The sequence below is a fragment of the Scylla paramamosain genome, chromosome 35, assembly GCF_035594125.1.
Source record: "Scylla paramamosain isolate STU-SP2022 chromosome 35, ASM3559412v1, whole genome shotgun sequence".
In the NCBI taxonomy this organism is placed as follows: domain Eukaryota; kingdom Metazoa; phylum Arthropoda; class Malacostraca; order Decapoda; family Portunidae; genus Scylla; species Scylla paramamosain.
In genome coordinates this window covers 7,213,105-7,232,502 of record NC_087185.1, presented here as the reverse complement: position 1 = coordinate 7,232,502, position 19,398 = coordinate 7,213,105, and the positions used below count along the sequence as shown (strand labels likewise).

The 19,398-nt window shown below is 39.1% G+C and overlaps 1 protein-coding gene across 1 annotated transcript; it reads left to right on the top strand.

Moving 5' to 3' along the window:
- The first annotated feature begins 5,267 nt into the window (after positions 1-5,267).
- On the top strand, positions 5,268-19,337 carry LOC135090613 (uncharacterized). The gene is made up of 5 exons (XM_063987525.1): positions 5,268-5,405; positions 9,624-9,783; positions 10,046-10,243; positions 12,431-12,628; positions 16,010-19,337. The coding sequence occupies exons 2-5, from the start codon at positions 9,640-9,642 to the stop codon at positions 16,496-16,498; spliced, it is 1,029 nt and encodes a 342-aa protein (XP_063843595.1). The 5' UTR covers positions 5,268-5,405; positions 9,624-9,639; the 3' UTR covers positions 16,499-19,337.
- The last annotated feature ends 61 nt before the right edge of the window (positions 19,338-19,398 follow it).

Sequence of the window (19,398 nt, the reverse complement as noted above, 5' to 3'; positions counted from 1 at the left end):
AATAGAGAATTATATGAACAAGAAAGAAAATAATGAATGAAATGCTGCTAATGACGATGATACACTAGCGAAGGTCGCGTGTGTTACGCAATATTGAGTGTACACCAAGATCTGGAGGATACTTCAAAGGCCACCAAAGGACAATAGAATGTCTTGTTTTCAGGACTTATGCATTTATTCCATATTTATCATCAGAAGTAGGTGTAGCAGTAGTTGCAACACTGATAGTAGTAGTAGTAGCAGTAGCAGTAGTAGTAGTAGTAGCAGCAGCAGCATCAGATCTTTTTTTTTTTTTTATGTAGGAAGGACACTGGCCAAGGGCAACAAAAATCTAATAAAAAAAAAATGCCCACTGAAATGCCAGTCCCATAAAAGGGTCAAAGCAGTGGTCAAAATTTGGTGGATAAGTGTCTTGAAACCTCCTTCTTGAAGGAATTCAAGTCATAGGAAGGTGGAAATATAGAACCAGGCAGGGAGTTCCAGAGTTTACCAGAGAAAGGGATGAATGATTGAGAATACTGGTTAACTCTTGCATTAGAGAGGTGGACAGAATAGGGGTGAGAGAAAGAAGAAAGTCTTGTGCAGCGAGGCCGCGGAAGGAGGGGAGGCATGCAGTTAGCAAGATCAGAAGAGCAGTTAGCATGAAAATAGCGGTACAAGACAGCTAGATATGCAACATTGCGGCGGTGAGAGAGAGGCTGAAGACAGTCAGTTAGAGGAGAGGAGTTGATGAGACGAAAAGCTTTTGATTCCACTGTCTAGAAGAGCAGTATGAGTGGAACCTCCCCAGACATGTGAAGCATACTCCATACATGGACGGATAAGGCCCTTGTACAGAGTTAGCAGCTGGGGGGTGAGAAAAACTGGTGGAGACGTCTCAAAACACCTAACTTCATAGAAGCTGTTTTAGCTAGAGATGAGATGTGAAGTTTCCAGTTCAGATTATAAGTAAAGGACAGACCGAGGATGTTCAGTGTAGAAGAGGGGGACAGTTGAGTGTCATTGAAGAAGAGGGGATAGTTGTCTGGAAGGTTGTGTCGAGTTGATAGATGGAGGAATTGAGTTTTTGAGGCATTGAACAATACCAAGTTTGCTCTGCCCCAATCAAAAATTTTTGAAAGATCAGAAGTCAGGCGTTCTGTGGCTTCCCTGCGTGATATGTTTACCTCCTGAAGGGTTGGACGTCTATGAAAAGACGTGGAAAAGTGCAGGGTGGTATCATCAGCGTAGGAGTGGATAAGACAAGAAGTTTGGTTTAGAAGATCATTAATGAATAATAAGAAGAGAGTGGGTGACAGGACAGAACCCTGAGGAACACCACTGTTAATAGATTTAGGAGAAGAACAGTGACCGTCTACCACAGCAGCAATAGAACGGTCAGAAAGGAAACTTGAGATGAAGTTACAGAGAGAAGGATAGAAACCGTAGGAGGGTAGTTTGGAAATCAAAGCTTTGTGCCAGACTCTATCAAAAGCTTTTGATATGTCCAAGGCAACAGCAAAAGTTTCACCAAAATCTCTAAAAGAGGATGACCAAGACTCAGTAAGGAAAGCCAGAAGATCACCAGTAGAGCGGCCTTGACGGAACCCATACTGGCGATCAGATAGAAGGTTGTGAAGTGATAGATGTTTAAGAATCTTCCTGTTGAGGATAGATTCAAAAACTTTAGATAGGCAGGAAATTAAAGCAATAGGACGGTAGTTTGAGGGATTAGAACGGTCATCCTTTTTAGGAACTGGTTGAATGTAGGCAAACTTCCAGCAAGAAGGAAAGGCAGATGTTGACAGACAGAGCTGAAAGAGTTTGACTAGGCAAGGTGCAAGCACGGAGGCACAGTTTCGGAGAACAATAGGAGGGACCCCATCAGGTCCATAAGCCTTCCGAGGGTTTAGGCCAGCGAGGGCATGGAAAACATCATTGCGAAGAATTTTAATAGGTGGCATGAAGTAGTCAGAGGGTGGAGGAGAGGGAGGAACAAGCCCAGAATCGTCCAAGGTGGAGTTTTTAGCAAAGGTTTGAGCAAAGAGTTCAGCTTTAGAAATAGATGTGATAGCAGTGGTGTCATCTGGTTGAAGTAGAGGAGGGAAAGAAGAAGAAGCAAAGTTATTGGAGATATTTTTGGCTAGATGCCAGAAATCACGAGGGGAGTTAGATCATGAAAGGTTTTGACATTTTCTGTTAATGAAGGAGTTTTTGGCTAGTTGGAGAACAGACTTGGCATGGTTCCGGGCAGAAATATAAAGTGCATGAGATTCTAGTGATGGAAGGCTTAAGTACCTTTTGTGGGCCACCTCTCTATCATGCATAGCACGAGAACAAGCTGTGTTAAACCAAGGTTTAGAAGATTTAGGACGAGAGAAAGAGTGAGGAATGTATGCCTCCATGCCAGAGACTATCACCTCTGTTATGCGCTCAGCACACAAAGACGGGTCTCTGACACGGAAGCAGTAGTCATTCCAAGGAAAATCAGCAAAATACCTCCTCAGGTCCCCCCAACTAGCAGAGGCAAAACGCCAGAGGCACCTTCGCTTAGGGGGATCCTGAGGAGGGATTGGAGTGATAGGACAAGATAAAGATATGAGATTGTGATCGGAGGAGCCCAACGGAGAAGAAAGGGTGACAGCATAAGCAGAAGGATTAGAGGTCAGGAAAAGGTCAAGAATGTTGGGCGTATCTCCAAGACGGTCAGGAATACGAGTAGGGTGTTGCACCAATTGCTCTAGGTCATGGAGGATAGCAAAGTTGTAGGCTAGTTCACCAGGATGGTCAGTGAAGGGAGAGGAAAGCCAAAGTTGGTGGTGAACATTGAAGTCTCCAAGAATGGAGATCTCTGCAAAAGGGAAGAGGGTCAGAATGTGCTCCACTTTGGAAGTTAAGTAGTCAAAGAATTTCTTATAGTCAGAGGAGTTAGGAGAGAGGTATACAGCACAGATAAATTTAGTATGAGAGTGACTCTGTAGTCATAGCCAGATGGTGGAAAACTCGGAAGATTCAAGAGCGTGGGCACGAGAGCAAGTTAAGTCATTGCGCACATAAACGCAGCATCCAGCTTTGGATCGAAAATGAGGATAGAGAAAGTAGGAGGGAACAGAAAAGGGGCTACTGTCAGTTGCCTCAGACACCTGAGTTTCAGTGAGGAAAAGAAGATGAGGTTTAGAAGAGGAGAGGTGGTGTTCTACAGATTGAAAATTAGATCTTAGACCGCGAATGTTGCAGAAGTTAATGAAGAAAAACTTGACGGGGGTTTCAAGACACTTAGGGTCGTCGACAGAAAGGCAGTCCGACCTGGGGACATTTATGGTCCCCTCCCCAGATGGGAACTCCGAGGCTGGTGTAGGAGTCGCCATGATGATTTTAAAATTTTTGAGTGAAAGGTGTGTGTGTTATTAGGTGCTTGTAGTTTTGTGTGGAGGAAGAGAGTTGTCTTTAGAGGGCAGGCTGTGACTGCCCCCTTGTGTTGTGAGACACAAAGGGAAACGTTCAGTGAGGTCACAGCTGGGTTTAATGATAAGTTCACAGCACCCCCTGAACAGTGCTTTAGACCTCACTGGGAGTAATTATCGTTTCGGCAGGTGTCTACTGCCTCCTCCAAAGAATCTATCTAGGCATGATAAAGGCCATGGATGAGGATCAGGCCTTAGATGTGGTCTACTGTGACTTCATGAAGACCTCTGATAGGGGGTCATACCACCGGCTACTGAAGAAACGACACTCATGGGATTGAGGTTCAGTACACCACATGGATAAAGGAATTCCTAACATGGAGACGTCAGAGAGTGGCAGTCAATGAGGAAGTCTCAGATTGTAAAGACGTCACCAGCGGGGTGCTCCAGGGATCTGTATTAGGTCCACTACTGTTCGTTGTATTTATAAATGACCTCCCAGAAACTCTAAGGAATCACAGTGAAATCTATCTATATGCAGATGACACAAAGATTTTCAGGAGTGTTAGTAACACAGAGGACTGTAGTAAGCTCCTAGAAGATCTGGATAAAGTGAAACGATGGACAGAAGAGTGGCAACTAAAATTTCACCCGGGAAAAATGTAAATACATGAGAGTAGGAAGAATGCAGATGCAGGATCAAGAGTACACCCTGAATAAAATTAACAAGGAAAAGACAGGTGTGGTCATTGAGAACAAACTTAAGTTTTCGGATCATTTGGCTGAGAAAGTCAACGAGGCAAATAGGATAGCGCGCATAAAAAGAACTTTTGCACACTTAGATCCTGAAATCTACAAATCATTATACATAGCCTTAGTGAGACCATACCTTGAAAATGCCTATCAAATTTGGTGCCCACACCTGAAAAAGGATTTATTTATTTATTTATTTTCTATTTTACTTTTTTTTTTTTTTTGTGTAGGAGGAACACCGGCCAAGGCCAACAAAATCCAATAAAAAAAAAAAGCCCACTGAGATATCGGTCCCCGAATAGGATCCGAAGCGGTAGTCAAAAACTGAAGGATAAGTGTCTTGAAACCTCCGTCTTGAAGGAATTCAAGTCATAGGAAAGTGGAAATACAGAAACAGGCAGGGAGTTCCAGAGTTTACCAGATATTGACATAATGGAAAATGTACGGCGAAGAGCCCCAAAACTACTACCAGAGGTACGTATAAAGATCGATTAAAGACAATAAATATGTCCTCGTTGTCGTACAGATCTCGAGGGGATATGATTGAAACATTTAAAATAATGACTGGCAAGTATGACGAGGACTGTATGGAGGGACTACTCAGGATGAGAGGAGACAACACCAGAGGGAACAACAGAAAGCTATTCAAGAATCATCCATGACTCGACGTAAGGAAATGTGCATATGCAGATAGGGTTGTGAACAGTTGGAACAGTCTTCCTGAGTGGGTGGTGAATGGGGCTAATGTGGATGTATTTGAGGGAAATTTGGATAAACACTGGAAAAATCAACAACAAAAATATAACTATAAAACACCATTATTGACCACCACGCACGGCCACACAGTTGATATAGTGGCCTCTGAACTGGAGCCACAAGCGTAAAGCCTCTTCCAGATTATCTTCTGTGAATATGATAATATACCACTGTAACAACATTCCTTGAGTTAGTTACATTTGGTGCACTTATGGTGTGCCCTTCATTTTCACCAATTATCGTTTTATCACAAGTTTTCCGTAGACATCCAAGTTATATTCAATGTGCGCTGATGACTTTAACACCACACTGGAATCCTCTAAGTAGTATAAGTGCCACAAGAGCAGCGCTGGAAGGAGGATCAAGCGCCACTTAGGTTCAGTCACCTATGAGCCACAACAACAAGAGGTCGGCGATGTAAACAAACTGCCGTGTCTTGGATTTTTCCACTTACTACCCGAGATTTTGTGTTTGTACCTGTCTACGAATAATCTACCTGTCGCCGTGAGGGAAGTAAGTGTCTGGTAAAGATTTGGGATCTGTGAATAATTAAGTTCAGAAAATTTTACGTCATGATTACAATTAGTATGAGTGTTCCTGGTAACCTTCCAGAAATAGTGACGCAGAGCAGGAGATTCTTGCTCACATGATTTACTCTCCTGCTTGGCTGCTGCGGATTGCAAGCAGCATAGCAGGGGAAGGAATGGTCATGGGCAATATGAGAGAGAGTCAGAATATACCGGCATGCCAGTTCTGAAATTAGGAGTCTAATAAATTACACGTAGATAAGGGATCGAGTTGTGTTCTTATACAGAAGTGGATAATATTGAAATAACATTGGCGTTTTCTTCAGAAGGTTAGTTTAGGTTTCAATTCATTCAGTTCATTAATTTCACTGCTGATGTCTTCATTTTGTAAGTTACGATTTGAAATAAGCGTTATATTTTGGAGAGACGAAGTCAGTATCTGGAAATTTGTTGACCAAGATTATTTCCCTCATTCCTGTATAATTAATAGGGCCATAACTATCGCAAGGAAAATTGATCAGAAACTAATAGAACAACCCAAGTGACATGTGTAGTGGTGATTGGAAAGCATTGATAAACTGCAGTGCAGCAACGTTGGCAGTGAGTTGCAAGTTCTCAGTTTATTTCATTCCCCAGTTTTTTAGTTTGACTGCACATAGAAAAGGAACAATGGGATATGGTTTGTAGTATCTTAGAAATCAAAGATACATATTATTGTTTATTATTATTTTTTTTATTTATTTTTTTTTCCTCCTCTTCCTCTTCCTCCTCCTGCTCCTTTTGCTCTTTGGCTCTGTGACTACTTGACCGTATCAATTCATTACAAAGTTGGGATTGTTAAGTATTGATCCTGTCTGGCAGGTAGTAATTTTGGCCCTTTTTAGGTTTGGCTATAAGACTTCTCAACTGTAAGATGTGGAAGTCTTAAAAACCTTCTCTTCAGACATTTAGGCTGTAAAATGTTTAGACTAAGTTGGGTTCATGATCTTAATGAAGGAAAGAATATAAAATGTTCCAAAGATTTTTAATACTGAATGCACCATGTATCAACAGTGCACCACATAGCTGGTCCAAATGCACCACTCTGTATGGTTCCAGTGCACCAACCAGTGGCCAGTTGATATTCTACATTGTAACAACTATTTGTTTACTGGTATTTTAAGAACTGTTTATGATAAACAGATTGCTTTAGAAGGCTCAACTGACACAAAAGGCCCAACTGCCTGTTTACTGCTAATTTGTTTACCAGTAGTTTAGGAGTGCTTATGACAATTCAAACACAATGCTGTTAGTCAGCTACAATTCTGGGAGTATAGAGAAGACATCCAAGAGAAGCCTCCAGACCATTTACCATGAGTACCTCAAGACAAGAACTGGATTCACTATCCATGTATAGTTGAATTAGATTACAAAAATCATGACACCATGACATTATTACATTAGAGTACCTGAGGAATTAGAACACCCTGGAGAAAACCTTGCTTGTTGACCAGTACTTTAGATGCCACAAATTACACTATGTAATAAAATTTCACTTTTGTCTTGTCCTTGGCCCCAAAACATAATTTTTGTTATTTCCATCCAAACAAAAAAAAAAAAAAAAAATGTTTTGATCCTAAAACTTTTTTTTTGTGGTTAGAACAATGAATTTAATTTTTTGCCTTATTTCATTATAGTATGGGTTACTATTGGTTTTCATGTCAGGTAAAGACCTTTGCAAAATCTCAGTTGCTTATCTAATTGCTTTTGAAATGTTGCAAATAAGTTAAAACAATGAAAGAAAGAATATAAAATGTTCCAAAGATTTTTAATTTTAATAAGATCATTCTTGAACTGACCAGATCTAGCAAGAAATTTTTCATATTTAGAAAAATTTGCTTACATTTCAGAAATCTCAAATCTTCCAGAATGTTCTACCAGACACTAAGAAGTTTCTAGAACATTTTAGAACATTCTACTCAATGTAAACATTTCCAGAATATTTTATAACTTTCTAGAATACAGTAGAAATATGTAGAAGTATCAAGAATTTTCTAAAATCTACAAGAATTTTCTAGAATGATTTAGAATATTCTAAAGTAGGTTCAAGAATATTCTAGAAAGATAGAGAACATTCTGGAACACATCTTAGAAAGACTAAGAATATTCTATAGTACTGCTTGACAATATAAAAGTAGGGCCTTGCAGACCACCAATCAGTTCTGCTTTGGCTGCCTAAGAAGACACATCACAAGAGGTGAAATGGCATCAAGAGGCTGCAATCATTTTCCAGATGCATTTTGCTACATATGTGATCAGTTCATCAAGAAAAGAGCAAAGAAGTTCTCTGTGACAGCATCTGGAAAAATGGTGAAATTTAGCCATTATGGGCCAAAAAAATCACTAAAAACCACAAAAGCAAAGTTTGACAGTAATAATGGACATTTTCTCTTTATTTTGCAATGAAAAGAGTTGGACAGTAACATTTGCATGTCAAAGACAAAAATCGTGTTACATAGTGTTGTAAGACCCTGAAGAAGATTTAACTTTTTGACAACTGAAACAGCCTGCTAGAACTTCAATGTATGATGATTGTAGTTTTTAATATAGAATAATAAAGACTTACTGTATGGTGCCATATTTGATTGTTGCTACATTTTGGTAAATAACTTTGTTTAATGAAACATCCATTTCTTACAACAGTTCGTCTATTAGGATTACAAAGTTGGTCCATTCAGACTAGGCTGCTGGTGCAGTCAGTCTGGTTCATTCAGACCAAGCAGTTGGTGCATTTGAACCACAAAGTTGGTGCATTCACACTAGGCTGACAGTGCATTTGGTCTGGTGCATTCAGGTGATGGTGCATTACGTCTAGTAAAACTATTGGACGTAATGCACGTAATGTCGTAAGATATTTTGGGTAGCCTCTGAAGGCTGCAAGTTGTTTTGGCATTAACACTTTCATTGCGTGCAGTGAGGAAGGCAGGCCTCCTCCCAGGCGCACTGGCAGCCCAATGGCGGGGGGTCTCTTAACTGCTGTATCTCAAAAACTATTCATCACAGCTAGAATATTAAGGCACCATTGAAAAGAGGAGTCACAGATATATGAGATTTGTTTATGTATGTTGTTATATTATTTCATATGTGCTGTATAGAGTCAATGAAAATTGTTGTACTATTGAGCTTTTTTCTGCAATCAGATCTCAAAAAGTGCATTTTGTGATAAGAAGCAGTGCATTGCAATGTAAAGACAAAGGAAAAGACCATAAACTGCGTACTTTTACAACAAATTATGCATGAAAAATTACAGTGGTGAATTATGCTGTGGTGACATTGCACGCGAGGTCACTTGGGCAATTCGACCACTGTTTACACTTTACACAATAGATATCAAAAACTGCATCACAACTAATGTTCCATGCAGGCAAGCAACATCTTTGATGTGAATATGCAGGCACATTCAGGAGTGTTGTCTGTGAACAATTCATCTGTTCACAACTGTGGTAGCCAACCATATTGAAGAAACTGAGTAGATATGATGCTTGAATGTGTGTTGGCAGGGTAATATTGCCAACTGCAAAATTTACAAGCATTTTATAAAAAAAATAAATAAGTAATAATAAGTCAGGTGATAGGTAAGCTATGCAAAAATGCTGCTATATTGGACAAGAACATCCACCAGTTACTAGTCCGTTGATTTTCTGCTGTAGGCTGATATGATTTTCAATCAAAATTAGTGGTAAACCCACTGAGTTGGCAGTGCTGTGGGGTGAGAAGTGGCTCATAAAATATTGTTTGAACACACTCACATGCGGTAAATTTAAGTGCAATTAGAAGTCTCAGTGAGTGTTTAGCACCACCAGCAAATGACGTTACTGCTCCCTGCAAGCGTTTAGCACTGGAAGGGTTAAGAAGTATTGGCTATAGATTTTAGCTGTAAGACATCTTGCCCTTAAAACAATAACCCACAATTTGTTCCAGCTGTAAAATGTTTAAGCCATAAGACATGCAAGATATTTAAGACATATATTTTTGTGTGATTCCTGGGATATAGGATGTTTTTGCCATGACATGAAGATGTTTTGTCTATAAGACATTTTAGATGTACATTATTTTGTCGCTAACAGATATGTGATTGATTCAAATTATTTCAGGAAATGTTATTGCGGTGATAATTGTATGTATGTATTCATATGAATGCTAATAATTAAAATAATCGTTTCAGAAAATCAACACTCACCATGACAGACCCAGACAGGAATCCATTGAAGAAACAGTTATCAAAATCATCCCTAGAGAAGAGTCTGCAGATGATCTCTCCTCCACAGCAAGCACCTATCACCATATATCCAGGTCCCAGGGCTGGCATGGCCACCATGTCTAAAGTAAGAATTTTTACTGATAATTTGAGGAATGATTGGTGATTGTCATTGTCAAAATTTGGTCTGACTTTAATCATTTAAAATGTTTTAACACTTTCCTCATCTAAAAATATGAGTGCCTTAATAATTCCAACTAGCCTGTTTGCTTTATTAACTTTTCTACCAGATGTTCTGTAAATAGACTGGTACCTTATAAATTGACATTCTGTGTTACAATAATTAAACCTCCATCACTTCCTGTGAAGCATTTTTATAAATATTGTAGGCTGATCTGGAAATTGCTCAACGTTTGGAAAACCTGCGGAAATCTCACATTGATGAGTTACCAACTGAGGAAGAGATGGCTTCCAGACTTGCTCATCTGAAAGGCCTTCCTTCAGACCACTACAACAAGCCTTCCATTGTGCACCAGCCACCTGACACTAGAACTGATGGCCAGAAGGCTGATGATCTAATTTCTCAGGTATGTAACATTTAATTCTGCCACAGAGCATATTTAGCCATTGACAGAAGCCACACATCCAACCAGCATCTTTAGGATTTTACAATATTTGAATCTGCTGTAACTGAACCTGTGTTCAAATTGCTTGCATTGCTTCTGGCACATTGAAAAGTTGCATAGATTAGATAAATGAGTGGATTGTGGTGGTAACCTGACCTACCTGTTCCCTGATCCACTTGGAGGGATATATGAGCAACTGTCTCATCACTACACTATGCCCTCTGAGGAAGACTTGGTGTCAAAACATTAGAGAAATAAAGATCTGTTTCATCCTGTGTTTTCTCACCTCTACAATCCACATCATTTAGAAGTATCTCAACCTGACCAGCCATTGAATACTAGTTGTTGATAATATGATCACTGTCAGTCTGGTATATTTACTAGCTGTTGTTGTTATTGTTTACTAGGAAATTATTTGTATTCTCTAACCTTCAAATAATCTTGCTATCACATATATTATACCCAACTGGCATTTTTCATAGTTACATGTTCAGAATTTTAGTCTATAACATAGTGGATTTAGCTAAATATATACAGTGCTTGTCATTGGAAACGTCACACCCTGCCTCCCTGCTATATGAGGTAATAAAACAAGGTAATACACCAAAGAAATTTGTTGATTTTACAGTTAGTATTTTGTGGGCATCCCCATACACTTCATACATTCTTTCAAACATGTAGGAAGGCTGTCAGCAAGCACCTTGAGATGTTGTGGGGCAAAACTTTTACAAAGGTGGTGAAGGGCAGCTTGGAGCCTGGGTTTTGTAAAGCTTTTGTGGCTGTGTAACTTTCTTTTGATGATAGTCCACAAATTCCTGATTGGCTTCAAGTCAGAGGAGTTTGCAGGCCAGTCTTCAAAGAAAAGCACACAGCAGTCCCTGGACTACTGCCTCACTGATGTGGTAATATGACAGGAAGCTCCATCCTGCATGAAAGTGTTGGTGTGGCACCTCTCGAAAAACCACAGTAGATGATCACAGAGAAGTTCCAGGTTCTGATTCATCTTGGTGTTCTTGGGTAACACTACAGGGCTTCGCACACCATGATAGGTGAAGCAGCCACACACCATCAGTGAATCAGGAAACTTGACAGCTGGTGAAGTGCAGCAAGAGTCAAGAGGGTTGCTGCTGGGACATTGTGACCTTAACTGCTGGCTGTCACTGAAAATCTTGCCTTGTTGCTCCACAGCACACCAAACCTTTGTTTGAGGGTCCAGGTCTTATTTGTTACAGAAATTTAGCCTCTTCTGCTGGGTAATAGAGACTACAGGTATGTGCAGCACTGCATAGCTGTGGTAGCTGAGGTCTCTATGGATGTGGTGAGACCATGTCCTCACAGACACATCACTCACCAGTCTTGGATTTTCTTCTCTCAATTCTGTGTTCTAGTTTACTGTGTACCAGTTTCAGTGTTCTAAGGGAAGTATTGTGGGTCTTTACTGGCCATTTTTTCTTCTGTGGTACTTTGTTGTCACCTTCCATCATCTGCCTCACATCTCTTTGAATTTGGCATACAATGACATCGATCTGCTCTGACCTAGCCCATGTAGAGTGGCTTGTGAAGGATCATGATGGCTATGATGTCATCCCTTGATGGCACTTTGTAGCAAGCCACTGTCTAGTTAGAGAGCTGAACAACAGTGTAAGTACAAGCCTAGTGGGTGGAGGGTCAGTAGAAGGTGTCAGCAAGTACACCCTCCTTAACGGCTGTGATGTGCAACTGTCATTTTTTCCCACTTCTGTATGCCATCTCAGACACCAAGGCTGAGTTGTCAGCTACATAATTATTTTATCTAAAGCACCAGCACTCAACAAACAAGCACAGACATTTTGAAAATTCAAACAACTAATTAAATCCTGAGTACATTTTCAGTGATGAGCACTGTATATGTATATACAATTACAGTTGTGCCAATTTGTGCCTCTAATGAAGTGGTTGGTTGCTGGCCTGTATAACTCTGTCATGACCATGTCATTAGGGATGTATGGCATCTGGGCTATGATTGATTAACTACTTGATGTTAGAGTAAAAAAATTGCTATTAAAATAAGTATTGCTGCCACTTTTATTTTTAATTTTTATTGTCCATAGCAGAGGAGCTTTTACAATATAAGTTAATATGATTAATAGTGTGAATTGTTACCACCAGGCTATGGGTGAAGTGGCCTTAGACGAGAAGATGGTTAAGGCCGATGATGAGTTGGAGACACGACTGGCTCGCCTCAGGGGTGATGAAGCCCAGGCCCGGGGTGCCATTGCCAGACCACCTGCTGCCTTCTCCTTGTCACCCAATGCCAGGGCTGATGACACCTTAGGGGAAGATCTAGATGACATGAGTATGGATGAGGTAAGTCATGTTCTATACGTTCATTGTACATCCCTGCAGTTTTTTATGTATGAATATCCTACTATTTCTGATAATATACCTACTCCAAATGAAAATGCATTTGTGTTATCTACGTTGTGTGTGGATAACAGGTTACTGGTATTGAACAACCTGCTGACCCCTGCTCACCACTATAAGGGTAATATGACATACCATAGAAGGAGAAATTGGATGTCAGAATTAGATGTGTTTGGTGTAACATGATGTGGTAAATATTATAGAATCCTTTTGTGTGCATCAAGAAAACTGTTCATCCTCGGATCATGCTCCCATTAGTATTGAAATAAATGTTCCTGTAATTAGTCTGGACAATGTTTACCGCCGCGCGTGTCACCTTGGTGCACACGCCTGGTTCGAATCCTTAGAGCATGGTTCGAGGGTGCACAGACCTGTAGGATTTACTTGTATTGATAGAAATTTATTCACAGATAATGTGCACAGTCTTGATATATTAAGGTTTCATGACATGACTGACATCATTGAATGCGCTGAAAGCTTAGCCAACACACTGTATGACTGTGCCAAGTCAAGCCGCTGTCGTGGTGAGAGGGTGTAAGGTGGCGGCAGTATGCTCACTCGCTGGGAACGACTATTAGAAGACCGGGATGATAGGCAGGTGTGGCAGGCCATCAATTGGAGAGGAAACCTACATGATAGTGTTCAGGCTGATATTAAGCCTTCTGATGAGGAATTCAAACTTTATTATAACAATTTAATTAATGTTCCCACACCCGACCTGGCAGATGAGTGCCGTGACGCTCAAGTAATGATACCGATGTTGGATGACCTGATTTCTCCCGCTGAGGTCATGGCTCAGATTGTTAAGATTAATACAAATAAGGCTTGTGGTCCTGACGGCATAGCTCCTGGGATTTTTATGTTGCTTCCAGCCCAGTGGATAATGTTTGTCACTTCACTTTTTAACACAATATTTACTACTGCCCAGTACCCTACAAGTTGGAATCGTGCAAAGTTTTTTACCATTTTTAAGAGCGGGGATTGGAGACACTAAAAATTATAGGGGCATTAGCGTCACAAACAGTATCTCGAAGTTGTTCGATATGGTGCTGTGCGCAAGGCTAGAGCAGTGGTTCAAACCATATCGTGAGCAGGCAGGCACACAGAGTGGTCGTGGGTGTATGGAACATATTGTAACCTTACGTCTCCTCACGGACTTTGCCAGAAGAAGAAAGTAAAAATTATTTGTTGCTTTTATCGATTTTAGGAAAGCGTATGATTTAGTGCCAAGACATATATTAATAAGAATTCTAATGCGCCTTGGGTGTGGGGTGGTGATGCTGAGTGTCGTCTGTGCCATGTACAGTATAACAGAGAGTATCATTGGCACCGCTATGTTCATGACCACAATCGGGGTCTGCCAGGGCTCTCCCACATCCTGTCTGTTATTTATTATATGTGTAAATGATCTTATTAAGCTTATTAAGGATAACTGTAATGATGATGGCTTCTTGAAGTGGTTACACATACTTATTCTAATGGATGACACTGTTCTATTGTCAGCTACCAGAGAAAGAATGATTCAAAAATTGTCTCTTATGAATAAGTTTTGTGATGATTACAGAATGGAAATCAATGAGGCAAAAACAAAATATTTTGCGATAAATGGCACGATCGAGGACAAAGATATTGTACGCATAGGTGACCTGAAGGTGGAGCCATGTAGCCAGTACATGTACCTAGGGTCACCCTTCACTGCTGATGGGTCCGTGTCGTCATCAGTGAAGGCCCACGCCACTGCTAAAATGGCTCATGTCACGAAATTTATATTGTTCCTAAAGAAAAATAATGATATTCCATTCCATGTCAAAAAATGAGTGTTTGAAGCCTGCGTAATGTCAGCTATACTGTATGGGTGTGAGTCCTGGCTGAATGCTGACTTGAGACCAGTGATGAAATTATATAATTGGGCATTAAAATATTTATTGGGAGTACGATTATCTACATGTAATGATGTATGTTATACCGAGTCTGGTTGTCTCCCATTGCCCGCTTTAGTAAAGAATAGACAGAGAAACTTCTTTGGTAAGATGTGGAACGAGAGGTTGTCAATGGAAGATGACCCCTTGGTTCTCTCTGTAAAAACTGTTATGGAAAGTCAATATAGGATACGTAATTACATCAGTGATTTGTTGTATGCCAACACTGACAACATATGTGAGGGAGTTAATGAGCTGAAAGCAAATCTCCTTGATTCAACTTCTTCCAGACGAATTGTATATAAAGATATAAACCCTAGTTTGTCAGTTCACTCTTTGTATAGTACGAAATGTAACGTCAGTGAGCACCATCGTGTTGCCTTCACTCGGTTCCGGGTGTCGGCACATTCACTGGCAATTGAAGTCGGAAGGTGGAACAGAAGGGGTAGAGGAAGATTGCCAGTAGAGGGCAGGACATGTGTGTGTGGTCAGATACAGACAGAGGTACATGTGGTTCAATATTGTACGCTAACACAACAACTGAGAGACACCTACAATTTTTTCACTATTGCTGAGCTGTTCTCAGATAAGCATAGTGATGCTCTGATATGTGAGATAATATATAAGATCTTGGCAGTATATCAATAGCTTTTTGAGTGTAAATAATACTTTTTATGTAGTTAATTAGGGGATGTTTAATTGTGATTTAACTCATTTTAATATTTTCTTGTTGTGTGTATTGATGCGTGTGTAATTAAGTTTTTGACTAGTTTTACTTGAGATTTATCTTTTTAGAATAGTTTTTATTAACAACTTTTTTATATTAGGTTAGTTTGATCAAGTTTTAAGTTAATGTTTTTGAATGTTATTACCTTTTATTTTGTTTAGTACGCATGTAAATTGTAACAGTTTATTTGAAGATTATTGTTTTTTATAGGATATTTTTTTTTTTTTTTTTTTTTTTTTTTTTGCAGTTTTATCAGTTGAAAAGTAGTGTTTTATTGATTTTTAACGTAAATAATTTAGTTCTTTTTTTTTCTCTCCTTTTGGTTAACTGCTAACAGTGATGCATTATTTATTGAAATATGAAGTTTTGTGGGCATATATGAGGAATTATTTGTCATTATTTTATGGACCAATTGTATGTAATTAAGTGTAAATTTGTAAGGGATGTTGATGGTCAATAAACAATAATAATAATAATAAATATTCATTGATTGATTTTTTTTATATTGTCATTGTTTGTTATATTGATTAAGAAGAAAATAATGCACATCTGAAGACCATTAAAAATCATCCAAGAATTGATGGAAATCTTAGGGAGTTTTCAGAATTATTTAAACAGCACATCACTAAAGCTCAGCCTAATATTTTTTGATGATTCACTTCAAATTCTTCTTGGCAGGTAGAAGCTCTGATGAAAGCTGCTGAGAAAGAGGCCAGTGCTGATGCAGCAAAGGCCTTGGGAGAGCTACAAGCTGAGCCTGAGCTAGCAGGAGCGATGGCACAGGCAACAAGAAGGAAGGAAAAGGGACGGCAGAAGTCCAAGTCATCCAAGGGGAAGAAGGGCGAGTCATCTGATGAGGAGCGGCACAGCAAAAGTTATGATAGTGATATAGATTTAGAAATAGATGGAGGAAAGGCTATTGATGCAGTGACTGAGCAAGAAGAGGTGCAGAGGATCATTGACATGTATACGAAGAGGGCACAACTCAAGAAAGAGAAGAAGAGGAAAAAGAAAGAGGCTGCCGCAGCAGCAGCTGCTCAAGGGGGTGCTGCGGCGGCCGTGGGGGGAGATGACTCTGATTCTGACATTGAAGTTAGCTCAGAGTCGGACCTGACCTCAGAGAGTGAAAAGTTTAGCATGAGTGATGAAGATGAACTCAGTGAATGAGAGTTTGGTGAATCTTTCTAAACAGGTTTAGCATATGAGTTTTGAGCTTTTAAAACTTTTATGTGCTGGGAAGCTTCGCTGATGTGTACAGTAAGATTGATACGTGAAGGATCACATCAAGAAGCAGATTGTTGAATTATTTGTAACCGTTAACTACAAGTGAAGGTTTAGTAAATGATAGTGGTAACATGTAAGCAACTTTGTACACTTATTTATACATAACATAGTTATATATTTTTATGTACCACTGTTCTTTGCAAATTTTGTGTCTTGGTATTGTATAATGAAAGTATTTTATCCATTGTAATTACATATACACCAGTATTTTAGTTGGCATGCTACTTAATATATTTTTCTAGCACCATGAAATTGTGTATATCTTTGATCAATATAAGATGTAATTCTTGAGGACTTTTTTTCAGCGAAAACAAAGGAATTAAGAGATTTGTCCTCAATGATGTCTCTCATTGACTGTTTCTCCAGGGACTGTCTTCCTGGTTTAGTACTCATATTATTTTACTCATTGTTTTGGTGGTTTCCATCAATATAATATTGTTGATATTTTGTTGGTTATGAGATAAATGGTGTATACTGCACTGCAGCTTGGCCTGATGAAAGGGATTTGATTCATATATGGTAAATGATCATTTGTAATACTGATTCACAATAATGAATTAAGTATAACAGAGTATAATATGAAAAAGATTCATCTTAGGATCTTGATTCCACGGACATGTGATATGTGGGATGTGATTCTCATGAACGAATGAATGATTGGACGAACTGAACTGAATAAAATGGTGCTTTGTAGCTGTGGTGACCAGCTGGGTGAACCAGTCACCATTAGCCATGAGCCACACACCCTGCACTGAGACGTGACTCATCACGTCCTCTTTCAACTTGCTACTGTGCTTCACAGTTTTGCCAACAACAAATGCTTCATGAAAAAATATCTGCTATAATGTGTAAAAATAGAGAAAGATCACTGCAACAATGTGTATAAAAGTGAAGATTCTCCTGCTTTTCTGGATAAGAACACAAGTGGTTTGATTTTTGCTTGTGCCGCTCTGTGTGGGCCCCCTCAATGCTGAAGGCCATCTTGCCAATACTATGCCTAAGTAAGCCTAATGTTACCATCATGTTGCTGTGTCTTATTGTGAAGTCATTGGAGTGTGTGGCCATAAGCACCTGACAGCATTTGTACAGCTTTGTTGAAGTACTTGGATGCATGAGTATGGTGTTCTTCTCTACCTCCACTTTGTCACAGTCACATTACTGCCACACCTTGTGCCTAATGTTCAGTTGCCAGGTTCTTCCTTCCTTTGGTTCACCTATTGTTGATACTTCATACTTGAATCTAAAATGCACTCTGAAATGTGGACAAAGCGGAACAAAGCTTTAGCCCAAAGTAGCTAATAATTCTTTACTACAAATTGGCAACATATGTGGAGGAGCAGCCTGAGTACTAAGCACAGATATCACATTGTATTTTAATGACCAGAAGCTCATCATGCTATGATATGCATGTATTCTCTTGAGGTGAAAATGACAGAGTTTATGCATAATATTGTGCCCCTTGAATTGTGATTTTTCCTATTTCCTTAGCATAAGTGTACATGCAGTGTGCATTGAGCTTATTAAAGTGAGCTTGTAATCAGCCTGTGCTTTCCTCAACACTCCTCTTAACACAGGAACCACTGAGAGTGTAATAAGTAACAAGGAGAATGACATAGTGGCCTTACATGCTACTTACGGATCTTGTTCAGGTATGAAAGTTTGTTTACAATTCCTCTTTGACATGAATAGCCATGCTGCAGATGGTTCCTGGACAGCCTTGTTCATCTTGCTGGTGATGTAGATATTTGTGATCTGTGATGCTTCATGTACTCTAAATGAAAAGTGCAATGCCCAGTTGTCTATCTGAGGAATGCATACTTGTTATAACTCTTATTGCTATTCTTTACCAAGTGATGAATTGTTTGTTGATCATAGTATCCTCATGTAATTATATTGTATTGCAGATTCTGTTTAAGATTGTGGTAAGATAAAGAAATTTACATAAATAGGCAGGATAATATTCAATAAGGTCATGTATAGACTAAAAATATGAAAATGTATTACACTAATGCTATGCGTAATTTGACTGACTATTGAACAGGTTTATAATTATGTAACTGGTAAAATATATGGTTTCCCAAGTAGAGATGTAACATTTTACAGTGTTCCAGTGTATTTTGTGACAACCTCTTGGGATGGCTGCACATCACCTAAGCACTGCACTGGCAGGCTTTGCATGACTTTTCCTCAGACTGTGTTCACATGAAAACAGGTTAACAGAAATACCAAATATGTTTTTTTTATTATCATTTCAATTATGGTTATACTAATGAAAAGTATTTTAGTTAATTACTTAGATATGCATATCCAGTTCCTTGACCTGGAAGAGTTACATCATGTATGTGTGTATAATTTCATTGATGGGCATGTAGATGAAGGGAGTGCAACTAATCAGGTAACATGAAAATTAGAGGTTGACAGTAAGACAACAACGACGTTGGGAAGGTTTTATTGTTACCTTGCATTTGAATGTTGTGTTACAAGTCACAAGGTCACTACAGCAGTCCACTCCAGTTCTTAACTTGTTGTCCTCTAGGAACATTAAGTTTGATAATACTTGTATTTAATCAGCTAAATAATCATAGTATATGAAATACTTCCTTTTTTATGTTTTGCAGATCTGAAGTATTTTTTCCAGAGTTCCAAGAATTTTAATATTGAAAAGAGAGCATGCTTCAAGAAAACACAACAAAAGTCTATGAAATATATACACCAAACAGCATACATGTATATTATTTTCACCATAATAATAATAGTAATAATAATAATAATAATAATAATAT

Excerpts from the sequence above, each read along its gene's own strand:
- LOC135090613 (XM_063987525.1), top strand. The coding sequence starts at position 9,640 with ATGACAGACCCAGACAGGAATCCATTGAAGAAACAGTTATCAAAATCA. Across the intron at positions 9,784-10,045 it reads GCATGGCCACCATGTCTAAA|GCTGATCTGGAAATTGCTCA; the intron begins GTAAGAATTTTT and ends TAAATATTGTAG. Across the intron at positions 10,244-12,430 it reads CTGATGATCTAATTTCTCAG|GCTATGGGTGAAGTGGCCTT; the intron begins GTATGTAACATT and ends TGTTACCACCAG.